This window comes from Vombatus ursinus, unplaced genomic scaffold (genome assembly GCF_900497805.2).
Source record: "Vombatus ursinus unplaced genomic scaffold, bare-nosed wombat genome assembly UNPS02014799.1, whole genome shotgun sequence".
Classification (NCBI taxonomy): Eukaryota; Metazoa; Chordata; class Mammalia; order Diprotodontia; family Vombatidae; genus Vombatus; species Vombatus ursinus.
The window spans coordinates 10,416,869-10,442,504 of record NW_020954577.1 but is presented as its reverse complement, the minus strand read 5'-3'; the positions used below and the strand labels follow the sequence as shown (position 1 = coordinate 10,442,504).

General features: G+C 45.7%; 1 protein-coding gene across 2 annotated transcripts in view; it reads left to right on the top strand.

Annotated features, from left to right (window-relative positions):
• The window catches only part of DNAH11 (dynein axonemal heavy chain 11), a 315,578-nt gene that overhangs the window by 239,092 nt on the left and 50,850 nt on the right, over positions 1-25,636 (top strand). For both annotated transcript variants that reach the window (XM_027872105.1, XM_027872104.1), the window contains exons 58-65: positions 1,158-1,271; positions 2,582-2,725; positions 3,896-4,078; positions 5,672-5,773; positions 6,514-6,648; positions 13,052-13,225; positions 21,846-22,081; positions 24,471-24,593. In XM_027872105.1, the coding sequence (XP_027727906.1) occupies positions 1,158-1,271; positions 2,582-2,725; positions 3,896-4,078; positions 5,672-5,773; positions 6,514-6,648; positions 13,052-13,225; positions 21,846-22,081; positions 24,471-24,593 (1,211 nt within the window). The remainder of the gene's footprint in view (positions 1-1,157; positions 1,272-2,581; positions 2,726-3,895; positions 4,079-5,671; positions 5,774-6,513; positions 6,649-13,051; positions 13,226-21,845; positions 22,082-24,470; positions 24,594-25,636) is intronic.

Below are 25,636 nucleotides of genomic sequence, written 5' to 3'. Positions count from 1 at the left end.
ATGCAATTTAAGTGAATAATTCATCAAATATTTCTTAAGCACCTACTATATGCAGAGCACTGTGCTAATTTCTGGGATATGGTACAAAACTTACGTAGGACCCAGGCCCTTCCTTCAAGGAGCTAATAATCTAGTAGGAGGACAAGACAGCTCAACTTAAGATAATACATTCAAATAAATAATATTACATTAAATATTTAAATTAAAATAATACATAAGACTCAATCCCTTCCCACAAGGAGGTTACAATCTAATCTAATAAGATGACAAGACAACTATTAAATCCATAATGCACAATGATATGGAGGAAAGGTAGTCTGACCTAGTGTGTTGAGTTGGAGTCGAAAAGATCTGGGTTCAATCCCATCTCTGAAGTGTGGCTCAGGTCAAGTGCCCTAGCCTCTCTGAGCCTGAGGCCAATCTCTAGGACTTAGCTAAGTTTCTCTGCTCTGCCAGTTGGTAGGAGGACTACCCACAAATAATTGTTACTGAATTTCTTCAGTCATGTCCAACACTCTGTGACCCCCTTTGGGATTTTCTTGTCAGATACTGGAGTGGTTGGTCATTTCCTTCTCCAGCTCATTTTGCAGGTGAGGAAACTGAGGCAAATAGGATTAAGTGACTTGCCCAGGGTCACACAGCTAGTAAGTGACTGAGGCCAAATCTGAACTCAGGTCCTAAATAGAAAGACATGGTGAATGAGTCAGAGAGTTATGAGATGAATTGAGAGCTTGGGAGGGGGAGGTCATTACCAACCTGGGTCATCCTCAATGTCTTGGAGGAGAGGGCTTTTGAAATGAGCTTTAGCAGAGTGAGAGTAATTCAGCAGCATCTAAGTTTGACAACATCTATTTTACAAATAAGGAAACCAAAAGGTCAGTGAAGTGACCTACCCAGAATTACACAGCAGACAAATGTGAGAGCTCATTTCAAGCCAAAATCTTTTGCCTTCAGAAAGGCAACCAGCACCAAGCTGCTGTCCCCAAACTGGCACCTGCTATGTGAGCCAGGTTCTGTGCCCAACATTGCCCACTAGCTCAAAATACAGATGAAATAGGATTTTGTCTGAATTCACAATTGCATTCAGAACTGTACCTTTCATGAGAAGATGCTAATGTGTGTGTGTGTGTGTGTGTGTGTTTTGTATGTGTGCTTAGGTGGCTGCAATCCAGACGGAAGTATTCCAGAAACAGAGAGAGTGTGAGGCCAACCTGGCCAAAGCGGAGCCTGCCCTTGTCGCGGCCACAAATGCACTGGTTACGCTGAACAGGGTAAATGTCAACCAGTTTCTCAGCTTGGTAAATTGCCTCAAAAGTAATTCTGAAAGGAAGTGGGAGTTTGGATAACTGGACTCTGGTAAATCAATGAAAATCATAGATTTAGAGCTGAAAGAGGCCTTAGGGGACACCTAGTCTTACCCTATTATTTGGAAGATGCACAAACCTGATTTAAGAATGGCAAAGCAGTAGGGGCAGCTAGGTGGTACAGTGGATAGAGCACCGGCCCTGGAGTCAGGAGGACCTGAGTTCAAATCTGGCCTCAGACATGTAACGCTCACTAGCTATGTGACTCTGGGCTAGCCACTTAACCCCAATCACCTCACCAAAATAAATAAATAAATAAATAATGGCAAAGTGACCTGTCCAAGTTAGTATGTGGCAAGTCCTTGGCTTTAAAAGCAGTGCTATTAACATTGAAGCACCTGTGTCACCCCCAAACACACACACAGAGCCCCAGCCTCCCACCTTCCACAGGTCACTGTCCGCCAGAGATTCAGAGTTTTCATGCTAAGATGTGTGCTCTGGTTTTTGTTTGTTTTTATCTTTGTCTTGAACTGTGACTTTGTCCCTGGAGGGAACTCTCAGTATGAAAGCTCTCCACGCTGGTCCAAACTTATCTATAACCTCTAGTCTTAGAGAGTTGCCTTTAAGGTTAAGTGACTTGCCTAAGGTCACGCAACCCACACACCTCAGAGGTAGGCTATGTACCCCAGTCTTCCTTTCTCCAAGGCCCACCCTTTATCCATTATGCCCCCTACCTGTCCAGCTACTAGATATGTTATGATAGTTATATGATAGAATTCTGTCTCACATGAAATATGTTGCATTTTTCTTTGGTCCGTAACCAACCATATCTATGCCTGCTGATGCCTGCCTCACAATATTCGTCCCCAACTTGCCCTCCATGCTTGACAGCCATACAATCCTAGGCAATCCTTTGAGTAAAAACATCATGTCTCCCTGTCAAAATCTAGACAGGGAACCTGGGAAGTGTCAGATCCATCAATAACCAGCATAGGCAAGCCTCAGAGGAGGACCTTGAAGGAGAGACTCAAGAGAAGTCAGGTTTGATGGAGGATAGGGAAAGGAAGTAGAGACCAGAGACCATAGGAGATGAAGCCTGGGGATCCAGGCCCAGAAGTGGCTCAACTGGAGCATTCCATGTGAACAAAGGAGGGGGAGACAAGAAAAAAGGAAGTTACCAAAGACACATTTAACCAGCTTCCTCTCATACCCAAGACTGACCTAGCTCCTGATAACATCGAGTGGATTCTGCTTGAGTGTGTCTGCTTGCTCCCTAGGTGAACCTCACAGAGCTGAAAACCTTTCCCAATCCACCCATCGCAGTCACCAATGTCACCGCAGCCGTAATGGTCCTTCTGGCTCCGCGGGGTCGGGTGCCCAAAGACCGGAGTTGGAAAGCCGCCAAAGTCTTTATGGGAAAGGTAATGACCCCTTACCAGACTCCATGTTGTTTTTTTCACGGATTTTCAGTATGACAGGAAGCATAGCTGGGTAGTCAAGGGGACCTTGTGTCAAAAGAAGAAGCCTTCTTGTCTTTGTTCAATGGATCCTACCACATGCTCATGTCAAGGTTGACATCTTGAGGCTGTCTCCGTTTAGGGTGGCAGCACTTCAGGAATGAGGTAGGGGTCTCTTCCTCTGGCCTCTGCCCTGGTCAAACCATTTGGGGTACCGTGTTCAGTTGTGGGGATCACAGCTAAGAGTGGACACTAAGGAGCTCCAGAGGAGGGCAGCAAAGGTAGTAAAGGGTGTTGGGCTGCCCTGTGTGGATCTCTTGAAGGAACTGGGCGTGTTTACCCTAGGGAAGGTGTGGTCACTGTGAAATATCTCAAACGTTGTTGGGTGAAAGAGATTGATTAGCCTGGCTCTGTCAGTTAACTCCTTCCAGTCTTCAGTTTCCTCATCTGCAAAATGGAGAAAACCAGCACCCGCCTCCCAGCTTGTTATAAAGATCAAAGAAGGTAACCTGAAGTGCTACACACATGGAGACTGACCTTGAATTCTGCTCATGCTCAAGGTCTTTCTGGCTTGGCAGGAGGCTGTCCTCTGCTTTCCTGCCCTTTAGGAAAGTGGGGTCACCTGTGCACCACAGGAAGGCCCCAAGGGAGGTCTGATGCCCCACAACCACAAAGTATTTCTTTGCAGAGTTTGGGCGGCATATTCAAGGCACCATGAGCGTCAGTTGGAAAGTTACTAATTATTTGCACAATTATGAGGGCTGCCAAGTGTAGGCAGGAGAAAATTACATGGATTTCTTGTTCTGGAAAAATTTTGCAAATGCAGGTGAAGCAATAGGGTTTTTTTATTATTATTATTTTTCTTTTCTGTCTTTCTTTTCTTCTCTTCAAAATGGGAATGCCTCCTGTGTCGGGACTGAATATTTTACCCTGGGGTAGAAGAGATTTTCAAAGTGTCCATTGCTAATGCTAACTCCACACTGGAAAGCCTGAAAAAGCCAAACAGTAGGAGGAACGCAGCTTGCCAATTTCGCTTTCATGATTTTCGGCCTAAAAGCCGATTTTAACTTTTGATCTTGGCATTTTCTCGGCAGTGGTGGCGGCTTCATGGCAATGCGTCTTTTCACTTTGCAGGTCGATGACTTTTTGCAGGCGCTAATTAACTACGACAAAGAGCACATTCCGGAGAACTGTCTAAGAGTGGTTAATGAGCAGTATTTGAAGGACCCCGAATTCAACCCAAACCTGATCCGCACCAAGTCCTTCGCGGCCGCTGGTCTCTGTGCCTGGGTCATCAACATTGTCAGGTTCTATGAGGTAGCCGTGCCGGCACTCAGGGAGGGGTGGGGGTGGGCTCAGCCAGATCAGCATCCTGTGTGGAAAGAGAGGGGGAAAGGGAAAGAGGGCAGAAGGACATATCTAAAGAGAACGGAGCCTGGGGCGTGGCACTTCTCCAAGGCAGGGCTGTTTCTCAATTTGACCTGTTTCCCGACCTCCTGCCACAGTATCCTGTGCACAGTAGGTGCTTAATAAATGCTGGTTGGATTGAGTGGATTGTTTAGACATTCAAAATGCTGGGGGGGGCATTTTTTCTTATTTTAATATGACACTATTTCATAGAGGTTTCGACTAATGATATGCATCACACCTGAGAATTGTCTGCATTCACATTAGAAATATTTCTATGCTATTGAGACAAACGCAGCAGTTAGCCTCATTTATACTCAATGGAGTGAATGCCATTTGTCCAAAATGGAGCATGCCCTGGTCCCACCTGTCTGCAGGCCCTGACCAAGCGAAGAAACAAGTGGCTAGTCCCCCTCATTTATGGAGGTTAATCTTTGAATAGCCCTGAGGCCCGGTGGGGAAAGGTCTGGCTGTGGAGTCAGGACCTGCGATTAAATCTGAGCCCTGCTGCTTAATTTCTGAGTGACCCTAGGTAGGTTGGTCACTCTCTTAGCCCCTCAGAGCCTCCTAACTATGTTATTTCCCCACTTCCCACTCAGTAAACTCTGGTGACTCTCCATTTCCTCCAAGATTAAATCAAAACTTGCCTGTTTGACATTTCAAGGTCTTTGTAAACCTGCTTCCTCCCTACCTTTCCAGTTCTCTTCCACATTACTCCCCTCTAGCTGTGATGGTGCCTTGCGTGACTTCATCTCTAGTTTCCATGCCTTTGCCCTGGCTGTCCACCATACTTGGAATGCCCTCCCTCCCTCCTCACCTCTGCCTCTTAGAATCCCTGGCTTTCTTCTGGAGTCAGCTCAAACACTACCTTCTAAATGGTGCTACTCTCTCCTGGTCACAGCGATATAGATTGTGTATGGATTTTGTATGCCACTATTTATGTCTTTAGAATGTTCAGATCCTCGCCGGCAGGGGCTGTTTCTGCCCTTTCCTGCATCCCCAATGCCTGGCGCTTAATAAATGCATGTGATTAACTGCCTATGCTTGTTTTGTATACTTGTAGGCAGTATTCAAAATATAGCAGTTATGCCCATTACTCTATGTGACCCCAGGGGCTTTGCTTCTCAGACTCAGTTTCCTCATCTGAAAAATGAAGAGGGAGGACCTAATGGCCTCCAGCATCTGTTCTTGCTCTAAATCTACGACCTTATATTTATATAATCCAGGACCCTGGAAGTTCATTGCATCCATTCCCCTGCCTTCAGATAACATGACCCCTTTTTACAAGCATCCCACCCAACCTGGAGTCCATCAAAGGCTTCCTGAGCTGGACATCCCACAACCTTTAGTTACATCAGCATGACCTGCAGGGTTCTCACCTGGAGAATGTACAGCCACGCCAATGAGGCGATTGGCCTGCCGACAGGCTTGTCAGGGAGCCTGTGGCGAGGTGAGGCATGGAAGCTCGTCCTGAGCACCTTCTCTCGATCTGATTTCCCTCAGGTCTACTGTGATGTGGAGCCCAAGCGCCAGGCTCTTGCGGCAGCCAACATGGAGCTGGAGGCAGCTACGGAAAAGCTGGGGGCCATCCGGAGAAAGCTCAAGGTAAGTCTCGTGTGGGAGGGAACGCCTGGCTCGGAAGCACTCTGGGGTGTGAGGATGGCCCGCCAGCTCTGGCATCCCCTCTTCCGACGGGGTCATACCAGAGCCATACCTGAGAGACCAGGTAACCCCCGGGTGGAAATTGGAGAGCCAGGGGTTGGCTGTTATCCTAGAGAGGGGGCTTATGCCCTTGAACCTCCATGCCTACTCTGGTTTTGCTGATTTTTAACAATTCATTTTAGTGTCTAATTGGAGAACATAATACAAAACTGACCACCTCTCTGTAGCATTCCATCTCTCACCACCATGACTTTGCCTAGACAGTGCCCCATGTCTGGAATGTTCTTCCCTTACTTCCATACTAAGAAACTCAGGTTTCCTGCAACATTCAATACTACATCACATTTATACAAAAGGAAGCTGAAAGGGATAGTGTGGGGCTCTCAGAGGCAGGTGAAGATACTTGGCATGGGAGGAATGGTTTTGAAGTATGGAAAGTTGGGGGCAGAGTCAGTGGGCGAAGAAAGGCTGGCTGTCCCGGGCCCCACCACAAAATGGAGGCTGCAGGAGAAACCCCCTCTTGGCAGAGTGAGGCTTTCATGGAAAGTCCAGGATGAGACAACCGCAGAGGGGTGGTCCAAAAGCAGAGTTGAGTTGGAATCTAAAAAGACAGAGACGTGCCTTGCAAGAGGATTGGGATGTGGCCACTGTTACCAAGGCACGTCGTGGATTCTGTGCCGTAGGAGCTAGGGGACAATCTCAGCAGTCTTACGGCATCCTTCGAAAAGGCGATCGCTGAGAAGGTCCGCTGCCAAGACCAGGTGAACCAGACCAACAAGACCATTGGGCTGGCCAACAGGCTCGTCAGGGAACTCGAGGCAAGTCGACTTTTCCATCTAAAATGGGGACCAAAGCCTAAGGATTCCATTTCTTTTTCCATGTTCCCCTCGTCTTCCACACCCCCACATAACTAACACTTTTGACAAGAACAAGAAAAAGGAAAAGAAAGTATGACCCCTGAAATGGCTCTCTCGGATCACAAACCATAGTCCTATGTCTGTTTCTTGGCTCCCCAGAGGGGAAAAGTTACCCTAAGTAATTGAGGGCGTTAGTATCCAGCCATAGCCATACACTCTGACAGCCAGGGCAATCTCCTGTTAATGAGCAGAGGGACTGAATGATTCCCAAGGTCAGGGCAGCATCACTGTTTATCCACCTCTCTTATCCATGCCTATGGAGACTGCCAGCTCAAGGTGCATTATCTCCAGTGAATTTTCCATTTTGCAAAATTATGATTAAAAAAATAAAAATAAAGTGGGTTTTCCCTAAGATAGGAGGTGAAACTGAGGACGCTGTAGTTATTACCTTTTTACAAAGATAACTGTCCTATCAAAAGAGGTTCAGCCAGCGTTCTTTGCCATGCGCAGTTACTGCTGGAGTCAACCAAGCATGCCAAGGTGAGGCAGATCACTTGGATAGGTTGAATGTGATTTTTCCCTGATGGAAACTCTGACTCCTTCCTATTGGACCTATTAACTTTACGGCTATATTTACCTAGAGGGTGCTACATTTATTTGGGTTATTTTTCCTGCTCCTTTCAAAGAACTAGGTTTTAATAATAAAATTTAAGTTAATTTGCCTACTGTGTTCTTTGAAGATTTCTATTCTGGGATGACTCAGGATTAAAGTAGATGGCTGATTCCACTCTCCCATTCTTTGATGACCAGAGACAGGTGATGTAAAGGATGGGGGAGATGGGCAGCCACCAATGGACAGCCTCAGTATGGGCATACTGAGGGCCAGAGCCCATCTGAAGGCTTGTGTTCAGTTCTGTCCCCACCTTGTAGGGAGGTCATTGATGAACTGCATGCTAAAAGGCCTCAAGACCACACCACACAATGATTGGTTAAAAGAATTAGGGATACTTAGATTTGATAAGGAAACCTATAGTAAGAAAATTGATCTCTTCAGGAATTTGAAAGATTGCCTTGTAGAGAGGAACTAAGATTATTCTGCTTGACGCCAGTGGGCACAATTAAAAGGGGTACTTTTAGATGTGGCATAAGGAAAACAATAAGCTTCCTAATAGTGTGGTGCAGTGGGCAGAGCCCCAGATTTGCAGACAGAGGCGCTGGCCTATCTGTAATGCCAGAAACGCCACCACGTCTGACAGAGAAGTATTGATTTTGTGATAAATCTAGCTCCTTAATGGGATCAGCAGCTCCCCACCCCTCTTTGCATTCTGTCATCAGACTGTTTAGGAAAATTCTCCCTTTTGATCTGGGCCTTCCTTGATCACAGCCTCCTTTGCACAAGGAAGGCTCTAGGTCACATCATTTCCAAACCTGGCCGGGGGCTCCCCCAGACCTTGTCCCATTTACATTTCTCTGGGTGAGTCGATGATAAACTCACCGCCTACTACTACAGGTCCACTTTCTGTGGAAGTGGGTCTCTGAGCAGATAGACCACTATTGACCCAGTGGACCAAGCAAGCGGTCCTTCCAGGCTTGCATTCCTGGCTACCTGGAAGGAAGGAAAATGCATTTCCCTTGACTCATGGTGGAAGGTGTGCCCCTGTAATGTTGGTGCCTGTTGCCAAATGAGTTACTGAGAGAAAATGAGGCCCTTGGCCGTCTCCAGGCCTATCCAGACTCTTCCAAGGGTTTTCCTTAGAGGTTTTCCATGGGAAGGAAAGGGTGGGGTGGCATGTGTGCTAAGGTGGGGGAGGTATTTAAAAGGATTGATTGAGAATGCCAAACCTTTTCCTTTGAGGATAAATTCTTTCTGACTAGAGCAGGAGACAGTTAACTTCTGAAAAGCATCAAGACTGATGATTTTGTCTATATAGCATTGACCTGGAAGCTCAAACATTCAGACTAATAAATCAGGCAATTTATATTTAATCATTAACTAACTCCCGAGCTGAACAGCTGTTCAAAATTAGAAATGGGTCACCCTGGCCAGGATGACATTACAGGCAATCTATAATGCATTAGAATAAAATTATAGTGATTTTTAACTGTCTGGAAATTTATCGCGCTTCATGTTGCAACTCCTAAACCCTTGTTAGCCAGAGTCACTGGTGATTTATGTGGCTTGGGTGGGATTGCAGAATTATCGGAGATGGAAATGGACCATCATTCTGTGTTGAGTAAATCTTCAGAGTTAAAGCTGTTTTGGAGAATGAGGTGGGTGCCCTTTATTATTTACCATTCACCAACCAAAGACAACAGAGTCGGAGAATGCACTAACTAGAGACCCGGCTTGCAAATTAATGGCTTCTTGTCTGCTGAGCTCCAGTCAACTTAGAAAGGGGCCGATGAATTCTGCAATGTCTGAAATTCTTCAGTGGCAAATTACGTGTGAATTTGGTCCTGCGCAGGGAGGGGCTTCCCTTGAGAAAACTTCACACTTTGATTCTAACCCTGCTTCCAGTGTATCCTGTAGGTGGTGAGAGTTCAACAGCCTAGATACGTGTGGAATTGGACAGTTTCATTTAACATTTAAACTTTTTTTTTAAGAGGTGAAGTGACTTGGGGTTAAGTGACTTGCCCAAAGTCACAGGAATTGGACAGTTTCACAAACCCAAGTTGTTGTTAAATATTTTTGATGAGTTTATGGAAAATGAGATCTTTGGGAAGGTGAAAGCTGGAGGTGGATTAGACTTTCTAACCCAGGCGTCCCATTTTACATATGGGTAAACGAGGCCTAGAGATGCTAAATGACTTGGTCAAGGTCACATAGTTAATAACTATACTAGTACCTCACCAGAGAAACACATTCCTTAGGTTTTAGTAGATTGTAAGCTCCCTGAGGACAGGGATTATCCCACCTCTGCATATGTATCCCTAGCACCTAGCACATAGCATTTAGTGAATGATGGATTGGCGCCAAGTTCAACAAGCTAGATTACCCCACCCAAACCTCCATCCACGTATCATTGGCAAACCTCATGGTGATGGGCTAATCAGATTTTTTCAAGGTAAGATTCAGACCTGAGTCTTCCCAACTCTCAGTCCAGTGGGTCAATCTACTCTCTATGCTGCCTTGTAAAGCACAACAAAGATGACTTAGTGGCCAGTTGCTTCATACTGGGTGACATTAAATGCTCACTAAGAACACCAGTCCCAGGAAGAGCAAAGGAAGTCTTGGGAGGGCAGTAGGGGCATGAGCACCATCTTTCTCCATCAGGTCATGGCTGTCGCCAACTGATCAGTTAGTTTTTGGCATCAGGAAAAGACCGTGAGTCAACAGACACCTGACATCCTTCCCTAATAGCTCATGGCATTAGTAACAATGACAACAACAATTATTATTATTATATAGGAACTAGACCTGTGAGGTCATTGATATAGGGAACTCCCAGATAAGAAAACTCCCTCTACCAATGCAAATTGGTACCTTCTTTATAACTTAGAGTCTTAAGGGGTCACCTGGGGCACTAAGAGGTAAGGTGACTTGGTTAGAGTCACATAGCAACTATGGGACAGAGGTCGGACTTGAACCCAGGTCTTCCTGGCTCTGAGAGGCCAGTGTTTTTTTTTTAAATTAACTATGCCTATCATTGCCTATTATTACTATCATAATCATTGTTGTGGGTGATGCACTTGGACAATTATTTCTCAGTCATTAAATCTGAAGGAATAGTGAAGTAACAACACAACTAATTTCTGTCTCAATCAATGGACATTTATTAGGCACCTACTGGGTACCAGACACTGTACTAAGTGTAGAAAGAGACAAAAGTCAGTGTCTGCCCTCAAGGAGCTTACAATCTAATGGAGGAGGCAGCTTGCCAACAAATATGTACAAAGCTAGCTATGGGCTAAGTCGTTTAAGTGTTGTCTAACTCTCTGTGACCCCATTTGGAATTTTCTTGGCAAAGGTACTAGAATAGTTTGCCATTTTCTCCTCCGGCCCATTTTACAGATGAGGACACTGAGGCCAGCAGAGTTAAGTGATTTGTCTAGGGTCACGCAGCTAGTAAGCCAGCTATATACAGGATAAATAGGAAGTATCTGTATTATAATTCAATATGCATGTTACATATGTATATACATATGTTAACCCATATGTATAATGGGAAGTTCACTAACATACACAAACCCATATAAAATGTCATATTAGTCTATTGAACATAAACACAAGAAGAAAGAAATCATAATGGTCGCTAGTATTTTTATTTAGTGCTTTTAAGATCTTCACCTACATTGGTTCATTCGACCCCCCCTCACCCCCCATCCTGTATACAACTATCCTCACCCCCTTTCAGACCTGAGGCAATGAAGGCTAGCAGATGGGCAGCAGCTGGTCAGTCTCGGGGCTTCCTGGCTCAAAGCCTGTTCCAGTCTCCAGACCACTAAACTGCTCCTCTGGAGCTGGATAGAGTATGCACTCACATATCATATCTCATATCATCAAAGAATCACAGAGTATGGGGAGCTGAAGGGGTCATCTAGTCTGACCTATAGATGAAAGGAATCCCCGAGTGATTAACAAAGGATTGTCCAGCCTCTGGTCACAGACCCTCAAGGAGGCGGAACTCACACTTTGGAAGAGTTATTATTAGGATGTTTTTTTTTCCTTAACCTTGAGCCTCAGTTTACCTCTTTGTAACTTCCACCAACTGTTCCTTATTCTGCCCTCTGGGGGCAAACAAAATAAATCTGTCCCCTCTTCCACGGGACAGCCCTTCAAATACTTGAAGGTAACTACCATGTGCCCCAAGTGGTCTTTTCTCCAGGCTAATGATGCCTAGTTGCTCTAAATAATCCTTGCGTGGCACAGCTCAGAGGCTGATTGCCCTCCTTTGGACAATCTCCAGTTTACAAGTATCCTTCTTAAACTGTGGTGCCCAGAACTGAACACAACATTCCCAGTGAGGTCTGACCAGGGCAGGGGACAGCGGGATGATTGCCCCTTTATTCCCACAAGCTCTGCCCGTCTGAATTCAGCCCAATATCTCACTGCTTGTTTTGACCACCATCTCATGCAGCTGACTCATACTGAGCCTGAATTCCCCTAAAACCTCCATAACTTTTTTAGAAGAAAAATTCCATCTAGCTGTGTCCCTCCTCCTTTACACCTCAAAGTTGATTTTTGTACCCATATGTAAGACTCTAGATTGATTCCCTGTTGAATTTCATCTTATTAAATTTATCCAAATCCAATCTTCTTGTGTGGCAAGATCCCTTGGGATCCTGCTTCTGTCATCCACAGGGTTAGCTCTCTCTCGCAGTTTTTGTCCTCAGCAGATTTGATCACCATAGTATCATTTTATCTGAGTCACTGATAAAATCACTCAACAGCGAAGGGCCCAGTACAGACCCCTGGGTCACTCTTGTGCATTTCTCCCTCCAAGTACCCTCCACTCTCATTCAGAGACTTTCTCATCTAATTATACATTTTTTTTTTTTTTTGGCTAGGCAATGGGGTTAAGTGACTTGCCCAGGGTCATACAGCTAATAAGTGTCTGAGGCCGGATTTGAACTCAGATCCTCCTGACTCTAGGGCCGCGCTCTATCCACTGTGCCACCTAGCTGCCCCCCCCAAGTATAGCTTCTTAACACACAATGTCGTTCCCCACCTTGCACCTTTACCTATACCTTTTTTTTAATACGCTATGCCCACGTAGAGGACTATTTTAGTTATAGCTGTCATCTCGCCAGCTCTCAGTGCTACCTCAGAGGTCAGATTTGTCCCCTTGAATCAGGACTCCATGTTCCTTTTGCTTGTCGCCCAAACAAAGCTTAGATCTGGAAAGGGGCCTATGAGGTCGTCTAGTCCAACCCATCATGCAGATGACAAAGCGGAGCCCTAGAAAGGGGAAGGGAATTGCTCATGGAAGTCTCAGAGCCAGAATCTGAACCCAGGTCCCCTGACCCCGAGGCCAGCATGCTTGCCACTACGTTGCACTTTCTCATTTTCCGTCTCCTGAACTCAGCCCCCGGTGAAAGTCTCGTAATCATTTGCCAAACATAACGTGGTGGCCCACTGGAGGAGAGGCCAGGGTATCTTGCCTGCAGCCTCCGTCAGAGCCCTGGGTCCCTTTATGAACGGGGAAGCTATTGAGAGGGGAATGACGGAAAATGAAAGGGGAAGGGGATTTTGGCCTTGGAAAGCCCGGTAGAGGAGGGTCGTTAACAAGAGATACCGCTTTTCAGAGACAGAAAGGACTGAAATACTACACAGGGCTGGCTGAAAGGCAGCAGCCAAAGAAGCGGGCCTGGGGAAGGGGGGATTCAGGGTCAGAATCTGATCAGCTTCTATCCCATCTCTCAGTCTGAGAAGATCCGCTGGGGTCAGTCCGTCACCTCCTTTGAGGCCCAAGAGAAGACGCTCTGTGGAGATGTCCTCCTGACCGCGGCCTTCGTGTCCTACGCTGGGTACTTCACAAAACCTTACCGACGGGAGCTGGTCGAATGCAAGTGGATTCCTTTCCTGAAGTCACAAAAGGTACACTGAGCATCGTTGTCATGGGGCAAAGCGGACACGTTGAGTGGGAGCTCCAACCTCTGCAAAGGCTCTACCATCTAAACTGGGCTGAGGAATCCCAGGCCCCCAGCATTGGTACCGCACCATGGTTTTAGGGGAATTCAGGCTCAGTATGAGTCAGCTGCATGAGATGGTGGTCAAAACAAGCAGTGAGATATTGGGCTGAATTCAGAGGGGCAGAGCTTGTGGGAATAAAGGGGCGATCATCCCGCTGTCCCCCGCCCTGGTCAGACCTCACTGGGAACGTTGTGTTCAGTTCTGGGCACCACAGTTTAAGAAGGATACTTGTAAACTGGAGATTGTCCAAAGGAGGGCAATCAGCCTCTGAGCTGTGCCACGCAAGGATTATTTAGAGCAATTAGGCATCATTAGCCTGGAGAAAAGACCACTTGGGGCACATGGTAGTTACCTTCATCAACACCTGGCATGCTTTCTTGCACTGAGGTCCAAGGTTTCAAGAGGGAAAAAGTAATACATAGGGGAAATTTCATGAGACGTAGAGGTATTGTAATTGACTTGTATTAGTGCCTTGGAGTTGATAAAGTGCTGTCCTCTCAAGAACCCTGCAAGGTTGGGACTGTTGGCATTATTATTCCCATTTTACATTTGAGGAAACTGAGGCTCAGAATGGCAGATTTTAACTTGACACTTACTAGCTGTGTGACCCTGGGCAAGTCACTTAACCCCAATTGCCTTTAAAAAACCAAACACAGAATGGCAGATTTTGCGTGACTCTACGTGTGATCGATATCATTTGACTTGCCTTCTCAGGGATATGGGAGGGATGGAAGGAAGGGGGAGAATTTGGAACTCAAAATTTCACAAAGTTAATGTCAAAAAAAATTTAATTTCATTGGGAAATATTTAACAAAATAAATAAAATTTTTTTTTTAAAGAAAGAAAGACTGGCTAAACGAGCTGCATGTGGCTCAAGGATTGTACGGGTCTGAGGGCAGGCTATGCACAGGTCTGCCATATTCTAGGAGATCGGGTATCTGGCATTTGGAGCTAAAAGGGACCTTAGAGATAATGGAACCCAGTCCTTTCATTTTACAGATGAGGAAACTGAGGCAAATACTGATTTGCCTCAGAGTCACACTAGTACATTTCTGAGGTCAGATTCGAACTCACGAAGATGAGTCTTCCTGTGCCCCTTTAGGCCCTGCGCTCTGTGCATTTTGGCGCCCCCTAGCTAAGGGACCTTAGAGATAATGAAACCCAGCCCTTCATTCTATAGATGAAGAAATGAAATCCAAGAGAAGTGACCTGACTTGCCCAAAGTCCTAAGTGGCAGAGTGGGGATTTGAACACAGGCCCTTTGCCCTTTCTGCTAGACCAAGATCCAGAATGCTTTTCTATTGTTCCACATAACTTCTCTAGAGATGCAGTTGTAAATGGCGTGTTGCTGACTCTGGGAAATCAGGAGAGGCATAACTAGGACAAGATAACTGGACCTTTGACCCAGGGCACTAAAATTGGCAGGGGAAGGGGGTAGTATGTAAAAATTCGGACTGCGTTCTTTAAGAAATAAAATTGTGATATGAAGTAACAAGCCTTCCTGCATGATGGCATTTATCTCAGTCACTTTTATTATTTCCACGTCATGAATCTCTGAGTTGACTCGGCGGTTTGCGCTGCTTTTTTGAGCGCTGATAATGCAAGTTATTGCAGCAGAATCAGAAATGTAAAGCCAGGAATGATCTCTTCACTTTTCTCTTTGATTTAATTCTCTTCAAGCCCACTCTCCTGGTGCCTGTATCTTTTGTGGCCTCTCCCCGCTTCCTCCCCTTCTCTGTGTCCTCAGTCATCATCCAGAGTCCCTCCGCTGACTTTTTCTGCGTTGCTGAGATGGTTCGGCGGCTTCTGTCAGTCAACGCCTATTCCACATTATGTTGTCTTTCTGTTAACACGCTTCTTCACTCCTGCCTTGGAGCAACTGCCTCTCACCTCCTCTGGCCTTATAGTCTTCCCTAATAAAATGAGGAGGGGGGCCGATGATCAGATTTGTGGGTGACAAAATTTAGAAGGTGTGGAAGACCACGTCAGAATCTGGGATGTCCTGAACAGGCCAGAACCTTGGGGTGAAATATGAAGAAGATGAACGATGATAGAGAAAATGAATGAATGCTTATTGATTTATAGAAAAGCTAAGTGCTTCCACATGAGGTCAATGATGGTGTCTACTAAATGAAACCTGGAACATGCTTGACACAACGGTCATCTACATACTAAGAATGTCACTACATGGCTGAACATACATGAACATGTGCCTGCATGCATGTAATCTGGCCCCTCACACAGAATGCAAGAATGAGCCTACCAGGAACAGCTACAGAGACTCCCCCACTATCCCCTCACCCCCAGTGAAACCACGCTTTAGGACCGCCGCATTATATAATTTGTGTCAGAGTCTTTATCACTCAATAATGGCAGGTGATAGAGAATTGCTCTCTATGCTTAAATTCAGCACCACGGTGTTGGGAGAAGTGAAGGAAGCCCCCAGCATGTTAGATTGGCTCTTTATGGTCAGTTAACTGGCGGACATGGAAGGAGAACATAGGGTAGACAGGCAGGGATGTCTTGCAGTTGGCATCACTGGAGGGGACCTCCCTGTTGATGAGATCACAAAGCCAATGGAATATCTGAATTTCAAAAAATACATCTTAAACACCGAGATATTTCCATGTGATAAAATTGTTGAATGATGTTATTAGTATGAAGCAAAACGTGAAACAGGGAGACGGATGCTCACGGGAGGTGATCGCTGTTGTCATGGAAGGAATCCACCTCAAAACTCAAATGAAAGCAAGGTTCGCAATGGATGGTAAAGTACTTCAGGTGCTCCCACCTGCAGATGACATTGTGCTGATTGCAAGCCCCAAACCTGGCACAAGCACCTCAGTGAGAGCCACAGGCCCTCAGGATATTAAAGCTTACTCATCCACATGGGACAAACCAAGAAGATATATCATGCCTGTTGATCAGAGTTGTAGATGTGCCCTGGAAAGGTGCTGCTGGTGGATGGTGAGCCAGGCTCAGAATTGAGCAGGGAGAGGAAAGGAAGCTGGACTCCCTCTGGGATGGGGGAAGTATTTTAGTGACCCCAGTCTTCTTGCTGAAACAGAGGCCTCTCTTTTATGCACCAATAATCTGATGCCGCTATAAGGCTAGCATCCTGAGGAATTACTCAGGGTCAGTGGAGAAATGCATGGTAGGTGTAAATTAGCCCATAGCACATCACCCACAATGGGCCAGGAACAAAAATCATACTACGACGGCATGAAAGAAATGTATGGCCAAGTCATAAAATGTTTTGCCAACCTTAAAGTGCCACATAAATATTAGCTCTTATTATTATCACATACTTTAAAAAATGGCATAGGGTACATGCTTGATTTTAATCCAAACGTTTTTAAGCTCTTCCTCTGTCCCAGGCACTGTATGACATGCTAGAGATGGATGCAAAGGTGGAAAAAAAATGATTCGGTTCCTGCCTTCAAGGAGAATCAAGTCTAAAATCTAAAATGTTTACAGATAGGTCATTTAAGTACAAGGTAGAGTATGCAGAGACCAAAAAAAATCTGCACAAAGCACTTTGGAAAAGGTGCAGAGTAAGACAACATCTGGGAGAGGCCAGGAGGGCTTCATGGAAGAGGAGGTGCCTGAGGTGAGCTCAAAGGAAGGACTGGGAGAGGCAGAGGGAAGGAGAGTTGATTCCAAGCATAGGGCCCCTTGGCCCAACAGGAGGTGATGAGGCAATGGAGATTCTGTGGCAAAGTCAGTCCTCTAAATACCCAATGGTTCTCAAGCTCATTCTTTCAACAGGCTGAGGTTCTCAGTCTGGCACCCAGGTGATGAATGTTTTCCTTCCCAACATGAAAAATGTCCAGTCATGTTGTGGAGAGGGAGAGCAAGGATGCGCTCTCCATGGTTCTGAAGCTTAATCTCTGAGTTTTCCCTTTGATGTCCTTCTCTTTGTCATGGGTGACATGCTTCTCTGAAGATGGCTTTACATGGAATGCCACCCATCACCCACCAATTTCAATGATGCTTTACCATTCAGAGAACTAGGAAACCGTCTCATCGTTTTCAAGCCAGGTTGCCCATATTTTTCTGATGTCGGTAGGACATCAGACCCTCTGAAGTCGGAAGTTCATGCTTATTTCAGCTTATTAGGCTTATGAGGGAAAAAAGCCACCTTTTAAAACTTGGAAATGATGAATTGATGTGTCCCCCCAGAACGCTGAGATAGCGAGGTGAAGTTACAGCCTTGCTGTTATAGCACAAATAGGAAATGACTTAGTACTAACTTAAAAACAAAACCAGAAACCTTCCAGATGAATTCTTTCTTTCTATTTTGGTGCATATTTTCCAACATCACTCCTATTAGGATACAAGCTCCCTGAGGGCAGGGCAGTCTCCTTTTTTCCTTTTACCCTCAGCACATAACACAATGCTGGGCACATGACGTCAGTAAATGCTTGTTGGTTTGTTGTCTTTCACATTAGTACATCACAGCAGCTTCTGGGGGTAGATTCACCCTCCCCCACCACTGGGGACCTCCCTTTCCACCCTCCCCGTGTGCTAAAGAAAAACAGCTAAATAAAAACAATGTCTACAGGAACCGCGTCTGACAGTATATACTGTCCCCGTAGTCCCCTTCCATTTTACTAAGAGGAAGGAGAAGGGAGAAGGAAAGAAAATAAGCATTTATATGGGGCTTACTGTATATCAGGCACTATGCTAAGCACTTTACAAATATTATCTCATTTGATCCTCACAACAGCCATGGGAGGTAGATACTGTTACTATCCTTGTTTTACAGTTGAGGAAACTGAGGCAAATAGAAGTTGAGTGACTTGCCTAGGGTCATACAGCTCCTGAGTGTCTGACACCAGGTTTCAGCTCACTTCTTCTGAAGTCCAGACTCGGGGTTCTGTGCACTGCGGCACCCCCAGCTGGTTCAGGGCAGTATATTCTACTAACTGTTCTATGGAACCAAGATTAGTCATTACAATTACTCATCAATCAACCAGCAAACATTTATTAAGCACTTACTATGTGAGCTAGGCACTGTGCTAAGCATTAGGAATGCACAGAAATTCTTTGGTTTCTTTCTGATGTCCATTTCATTTCCATGACCGTGGCCATCATGGTTGTGGTTGTCCTGGGTTGGCTTCCTTTGCTCTACATCAATTAATACATCTCTTCTCATGTTTCTTGGAATTCCACGTACTTGTCCTTTCTTACATCATGGCAATCTTCTGTTACATCTGTATGCCACCATCCTTTTCCCTTCTCATGGTCATCTACTTTCTTTATGGTTGTTCTGTACCAGATGTGGAGATTCAGCAACAAATTTCATGAAACATTGTTACCATGAATGAGATTGAAGCCTTAAAGATGATGATTTGGGAGGGAATATAAAGAAATGTGGTTGGTAAAAAGCAGAATATGGCAATACATTTTTTTAAAAGATGATGGCTTAGGTTAGTTAGAAATGGTGACCACTAAATTGTACATAAAAATCCCTGCAGGCTACATATTGACTTTGAAAGCCATATATTAACATTATCTATGTTCTAGTGCATTTTTATTTATTTTGTCAAATATTTCCCAGCTCTATTTTCATCTAATTTGAGAGTGTTGCTGCATCACTGGGCTGTATGTTTGACACCTCTAACTTAGGATGTTTGAGTTTTGCCCTTAAATGGAGATAACAGACTTTTTTTTCTATACATGAGTTCAATTTCACTTTAATGCTTAAAGTAAGTGTGTCAGCCAAGTAGGAGAAGGGGTTTCCCTTCCCAGGTAACACTTCCAGAGAGAAAGCTCCAAATCCTCTACTCCTACCAGTGGGTCCATCCTATCTGTCCATGTGAATCATTGTGACCCTCATCACTTCTGATTTCCTGCCCGGTGGTTATGAACCTGGTTGAAAACATTCTCAGTGGCCCTAGAGACCTGTTTCATACAATATTGAGTCTGGAGGATTTTACACACATGAAAAGAATCCTAACCAGACTGGACCATGTAGCAGCCCCTCTATGTTTCCTCTATTTCTCCTCTCCATGCCCTACTCTTGTCTGTCTGCTCAAAGAGAAGTAAGCCAGAATCACATCTCTGTTGGAAGGGTCCTCAGGGAAACTCCAATCTAACCTGTATTTGAACAAGGATCCCCCTCAACCAGTAGACAGCTGTGAGGGACTGTCTGATGTTGGCAGCTGCCAGTTGGGTACTGTGGCATGGGTAAGGTAAGATCTGGGTATTTTGGAAGTCGAGGCAGGGACGGTGGTAGACAGAGTCATGTGTACTGGGATGGGCTGGATACGGAGAAGCCATGAGGCAATTGGGCAGTGCTATGAGATAAGCTGGGTTCAAGGAAGTAGCCGAGCCTGAGCTCCTGAGGCAAGGGGCGGTGCCACGTGGGAGTGGGATGGCAGAGGACTGAGTTCCCTCTGCTTAGTCCCCTCCCTATATGCAACGTCATCCCCAGATGCCTCTTGTGACCTTCCTGACTTTGTGCAGCACTGACCCAGTCCCCTCCTGAGTCTGACTTCCTAGGTCACGTACTCTTGTCTATGCGTCAATCCCAGATGCCTCCTTCCTGTATCCAATCCTAGCCTCCTACGTCACTCCCTCCCCCTTGGTGTGCTAAACTCAGACAGCCCCTTCCGGTATCTTACCCTACAATCATTGGCTAGTAGCGGGCTGGGGAGGAGGGGCTAAGTAGGTACTTAGGAGCAAGCGTGGTCAGAACACACACGTGCGTGCACGCTCCCCTGGCTCCTGCCTGTTGCTCTGGCCTTGCTGCTTGGGCTTGCTATGATGGTTTGCTGTGTTGGCCTCTGAATAAAACTCTGGTGTTGGTGCCTTCCGATGGCTTGTCTCTGTGTGGTGATCCAGCTGAGGACCGAGGACCCAGGCATGGGTAAGACTCTGGCAGTGCTCTTCTTTTAAGAGAAGTGGGTACTGGCGCACGACTGGCAGAAGGCCGGCGTGCGGCCCGTATAGACAGCTAAGCTTTGTCTGAACACCTCCAGTGACGGGAGCTCACTATTCCACGAGGCAGCATGCATTTTGGATAGTCTCACTGTTCAGATTTTTTTCCTTACAACCAGCCTAAACCTTCCACTTTGAAAGTTACTATGTCGTCTGGGGCTGAGCAAAGACAGGCAAATCCCTCTTCTCACAGCCCCAGACACTTACTAGCTATGTGGCCCTGGGCAAGTCACTTAAACTCTCTGCCTCAGTTTCCCTATATTAAAATGGGGATAATAATAGTACCTGTAACCTAGGGTTGTTGTGAGGGAAAAAAGGACATAATGTTTGTAAAGGGCTTTTCAAATCTTACAGCATTATATAAATGCTAGCTGTCCTTTGATTATATACACACATACATACTTTGAGCCTCAGTTTCCCCATTTACCAAATGAGGGATTGGACTAGATGGCCTCTGAGGTCTTTTCCATCCCTAAGTCTACAGCTGTGATGAATTCAAACAATGCACAAGGATGATGATGGTGATAGTGATGATGATAGTGGTGATGATGATGATGATGGTGATGAAGACGATGATGGTGGTGGTGGTGGTAATGATGATGGTGATGAAGACGATGATGATGATGGTGATGGTAAGAGTAATGATGATGGTGATGAAGACGATGATGATGGTGGTGGTGGTGGTAATGATGATGGTGATGAAGATGATGATGATGGTGGTGGTAATGATGATGGTGATGAAGACGATGATGGTGGTGGTGGTGGTGGTAATGATGACAGTGATGAAGATGATGATGATGGTGGTAAGGATAATGATGATGGTGTTGAAGACGATGATGATGGTGGTGGTAATGATGATGGTGATGAAGACGATGATGGTGGTGGTGGTAGTGGTAATGATGACAGTGATGAAGATGATGATGATGATGGTGATGGTGGTAAGTGTAATGATGATGATGATGAAGATGATGATGATGGTGATGTCCCAGTACCACATAAGGAGCAGCTGTTATCCCAGGTCACACCATTCAGTTGTGTTAACTGCTGACGTAGGCCTGGGGTAAGAGCTTATTGGACTTACATTGGACTTCTGGATAGGTTGGAGTCACAATTTGGAATTTTTGAATTTGAAGCACGTACCAGCCCTTGGCCTGGGCAGAGAATGGGGGGTGGGGAGCGGGAAATGGAGCCCCTATATACCAGTACAAGGCTGCTGCCAAGGAGGTCACTACATAGTAAGCGAGAAGGGAGAGGAGATGGGGACAGGCAAGGGCTGGCATCTGGTAGCTTCTAATTTTAACTGACCACTCTTGCTGCCAAATGCTAAGCTCTGTTGTTTCTACACTACTGGAGAGCAGGTACTGGTTGTGCCCCATAATGTTATGCCACCAGGCAAAGGCCTGATTGCCTTATCCTAGCTACAACTCCATTGTGCTCAGTGGTCCACAGGATGAACAGACTTTCCTTCTCCTATGGTAACGCTCTCTTGGCTTGGGTTTCTTGGCTCATTGCAGCTATAAGCCTTGTTTTCTAATGCTACAACCTGGACAACTCATTACAAGTGACTCTGCTTTTCAAGGTTCCCATCCCCATAACAGCGGGCCTGGACCTGATCACCATGTTGACTGATGATGCCACCGTGGCCGCTTGGAACAATGAGGGGCTGCCCAGTGATCGGATGTCCACTGAAAACGCCACCATCCTCACTCATGCCGAACGCTGGCCCCTGATGATAGATCCACAGCAGCAGGGGATTAAATGGATCAAGAAGAAATACGGGGCTGACCTTAGAATCCTCCGTCTGGGCCAGAAAGGGTATGTGAACTTGGAAACCCACGCTGCCTGCATGTGCGCCTTGAGCGGGGCTCCCCCTTGCTTCTAGAGACTCGCTGTGTGTTAGAGCCAATGACAGCTTTGAAATAGAGCAGCATCCCATGTATAAATGAGCCTTCTTTTGGCAATGTGGACAAAGAACTGGCCTTGGAGCTATGAGGACCTGGGTTCAAGACCTGCTTCTAACACACGCTGGCTGTGTGACCTTGGACAAGTCACAGCCTCACAGAGCTCTAGGCAACTCTCTGTGTGTGTATGCATGTGTATATGTATACATGTATGTATGAATATATACACATGGAGGTACATGTATATGGAAAACTGTACACACATGTATCTAATAGATTTATTACACCCATTATAATCATTCCACATAGTTCAGTAAGATATGCTTTTCCAATACATTCACAGACCTAGGATAGCATCCATTCGACAATTTAATAAGCCAACAAGTTGCAGCGATCACCTGACCTGCGAGGGTCGAGGGAGTTCGTTACATCAGTGAGGTCCCAGGTGAGCCTTATCCTTGTGTGCTTGGGAAGGTAGTTCATGTTGAGCTTCTCACTTTCAGTCCCCTGACAGTGAAGTGGGGTTGATGTTGGAGCAAGGAGTACACGGGTCTTCTCGGACCCGGGCCAGGAAGATGCAGCATGGTGGTCTTTCTTCAGATCAGTACTAGACTTGCACATAGTACATTGGAGCCAAGTGGCGGGGATGTTTTGGTCTAGTCCTATGACTTGGGGGTATAGAGAACTCCCAGTGAGGAAAGTCGCTACACTGATGCAGGTGAGCACCTGGGCTACCATTTCGAGTTCCCTATAGCATTGAGAGGTTAAGTGATTTATCCAAGGTCACTTAGCCACTGTGTGTCACAGAAGCGGCTTGGACCAGGTCTTTTGATACGGAGGCCAGTCTTCTTTCTGCTATGGCACATTGCCTCTCCTGTGCCAGACATCAAGATCTAGATCTTATCTGTAGGATGGCCTGATTCTGGCCCTGAGGTGCCCCTGGGCTCCCAGCAGAGCACAAGCTCTGGCAGGTCCTGCCATGCTGGATAAGGATAGAGGTAAAGACTGGACCTGGAGAATAGCAGAGTCCCAAAGGTATGCCTCTGAACTCGAGGCTTCCTGCCTTTGAGGCTGGCTGTCTACATAAGCTGGAAGGGCTTCCAATATGGTACCGGTGATCATCCTGGCCCGAGCTAAATGGAAGTGGTGCAAAATCCAAAGGTACCAATAAACATTTTATTTAAAGAACCAGCTTGTGGGACCACCAAGCTTGAAGGAGCCTTCGATGCCTCCCATCTATCTAATCTTGACCTTTAGTATTCTGGCTCCCGCAGGACCAAGGCAAAAGGCTCTGCTAGCCTATCCTTCTTAATCTAATTTCTCCTTTTGATTAAATTTTTTGTTGCTATATTGACTCCTTTACTCCATTAAAATGTGTCTTAATTTAAATTATCTCCTAAAAAAATTCAAGGTCCATCCCGGCTAAGTTCAGAGCCAACTTCAGATTGATGCCTTTTTCTGTCTTAGCAGTTCTTGGAGATGATCTGCTAAGACAGAGTGGGGTTTCCACCTGGGCGGTGGTGAGAGGGAGCCCACTGACACGTGGCAAGTGCCTGAAATGCTGATGTCACCACAGCGCTATCTCTATAATAAGCACCAATGGATTTCTGAAAATACTTTCAGCTCTAGAACCGAAGTCTGTCTACATTAACCGTTTATAAATGGAGTCTGCCTTGAGTGTTTCCAATAATGTTTGCCTAAATATTTAGCATGAAGAATGAAACACACGTTTGGCTATGGTCAATGTGAGGATTTGTTTTGCTTGATTATGAAAATCTGTTATGAAGATTTCCTTTTCTCTTTCCCTCCCTTTAGGTGGAGAGAGGGGGAGAAGAAATAAATGCTTGTTCATTGAAAAATAAAATTTAGTTAAAAATTATAAGGCCAGCATGGCACAATTTTGTATTCCCCACCATAGTGTGGTGCCACATTGGGTCTACCAGGGCCAGGCAAGTTTAAAGGGCTTCAAATGGGGGCCTGGCAATAGAGTGGTGGCCTAGCTCAGCGCAGAGAGATGTAGCACCAGCTTGGCCACAGGAAGATGACTTTGGGGGTGGTAACCACTCTTAAAGACAGTCTACCAGATGTTAGAACAATGACAGTCTGTCTGAGTGGGGGGCATACCTGTACCCATAGCAAGGTCTCTTAAAATTAAAGTATAGCTTTTTCTCAGTTTGTTATAGATGTTACCACATTATAAATGCCTCTCCTTTGATGCAGGATGGATGGTAGGCCAAGTTTTTCACTTATTTTTAAGTTTGAACCCTCCCAGTCCATAGTTTCAATTCTTGCTGAATCCTCAGGTTTTTGAATGCCATTGAAAATGCTTTGGCTTTTGGAGATGTCACGCTCATTGAAAACCTGGATGAAACAATCGATCCGGTCCTGGATCCGCTGCTGGGGAGGAACACAGTTAAACGAGGGAAGTGAGTATCCTTGTATTCCTCAAATATTCTAGATTTGAGTCAACTTGTCTGGGTCTGGGTCTGACACAACCATTTGAGTTTTACACTGGGATTTCAATTTCATGACACCAATAATCCCCAAAGCCATGCCATGCCTGGCCCAGAGACCAAAACAGCTTCAAGCTCTCCTCTGCATCTGAGATGCTGGAAGAGGTGAAAATGTGGGAAGTCTAAATTATTTTTAAAGACATTTTAGGGGTAGATCCTGGGACACTCTACCAGAATTCTGACTGAGAAGTCAGATGTCTAGATAGCCCCGTTCATTGGTTTATGTAAGGAGTCAGAGGAAAGGGAAAAGACCTCAAGCCAGAGGGAGTGATTTCCCAGAGGGCCCTTCTGCTCTCCTGCCCAATGGCTCACATGAGCACCAAGCCTTCCCTCGAGCATTCTCCCCAGTGGGCCAGGGGGGATGGACGTTCTAGGCCTCAGATCAAGGAAAGCCTAAATGTGGGGCTGGAAGGAACTTTAGAATTTATCTCCCCTTATGGGGCCAAGAGACCTCATAGGTTTAGAGGTGGAGGAACCTTCAGGGTCATCTGGTCCAACTTGTTCATTTTACAGAGGAGAGAATTAAGGCTCAGAGACATGAGCCCCACAAATATTAGTAAGTGGGAGGACGGGCCCAAGATTGCAGTCAGAAACAACTGCAAGATTTGAACTCGGGTCCTTTGACTCCAGCTCCTATATTCACTTTCCCCCTTTTGTCTCCCTCTCACCTTGCAGCCAGAAAATCAATATTACTTGAAACATATAGGAGATGGGGCTCATTATTATACTCCTTTCCCTTTCCCTCATTTGCCCTTGTTTCCCCTCCCTTCCTCCTTTTCTCTCACATACGTGTATTTGGAGACACACAGACACACACACACACAGTGAGACACACACACAGTAAGACACACACAGTGACACACACACACAGTGAGACACACACAGACACACACAGACACACACACAGTGACACACAGACACACACAGTGACACACACACAGTGAGACACACACACA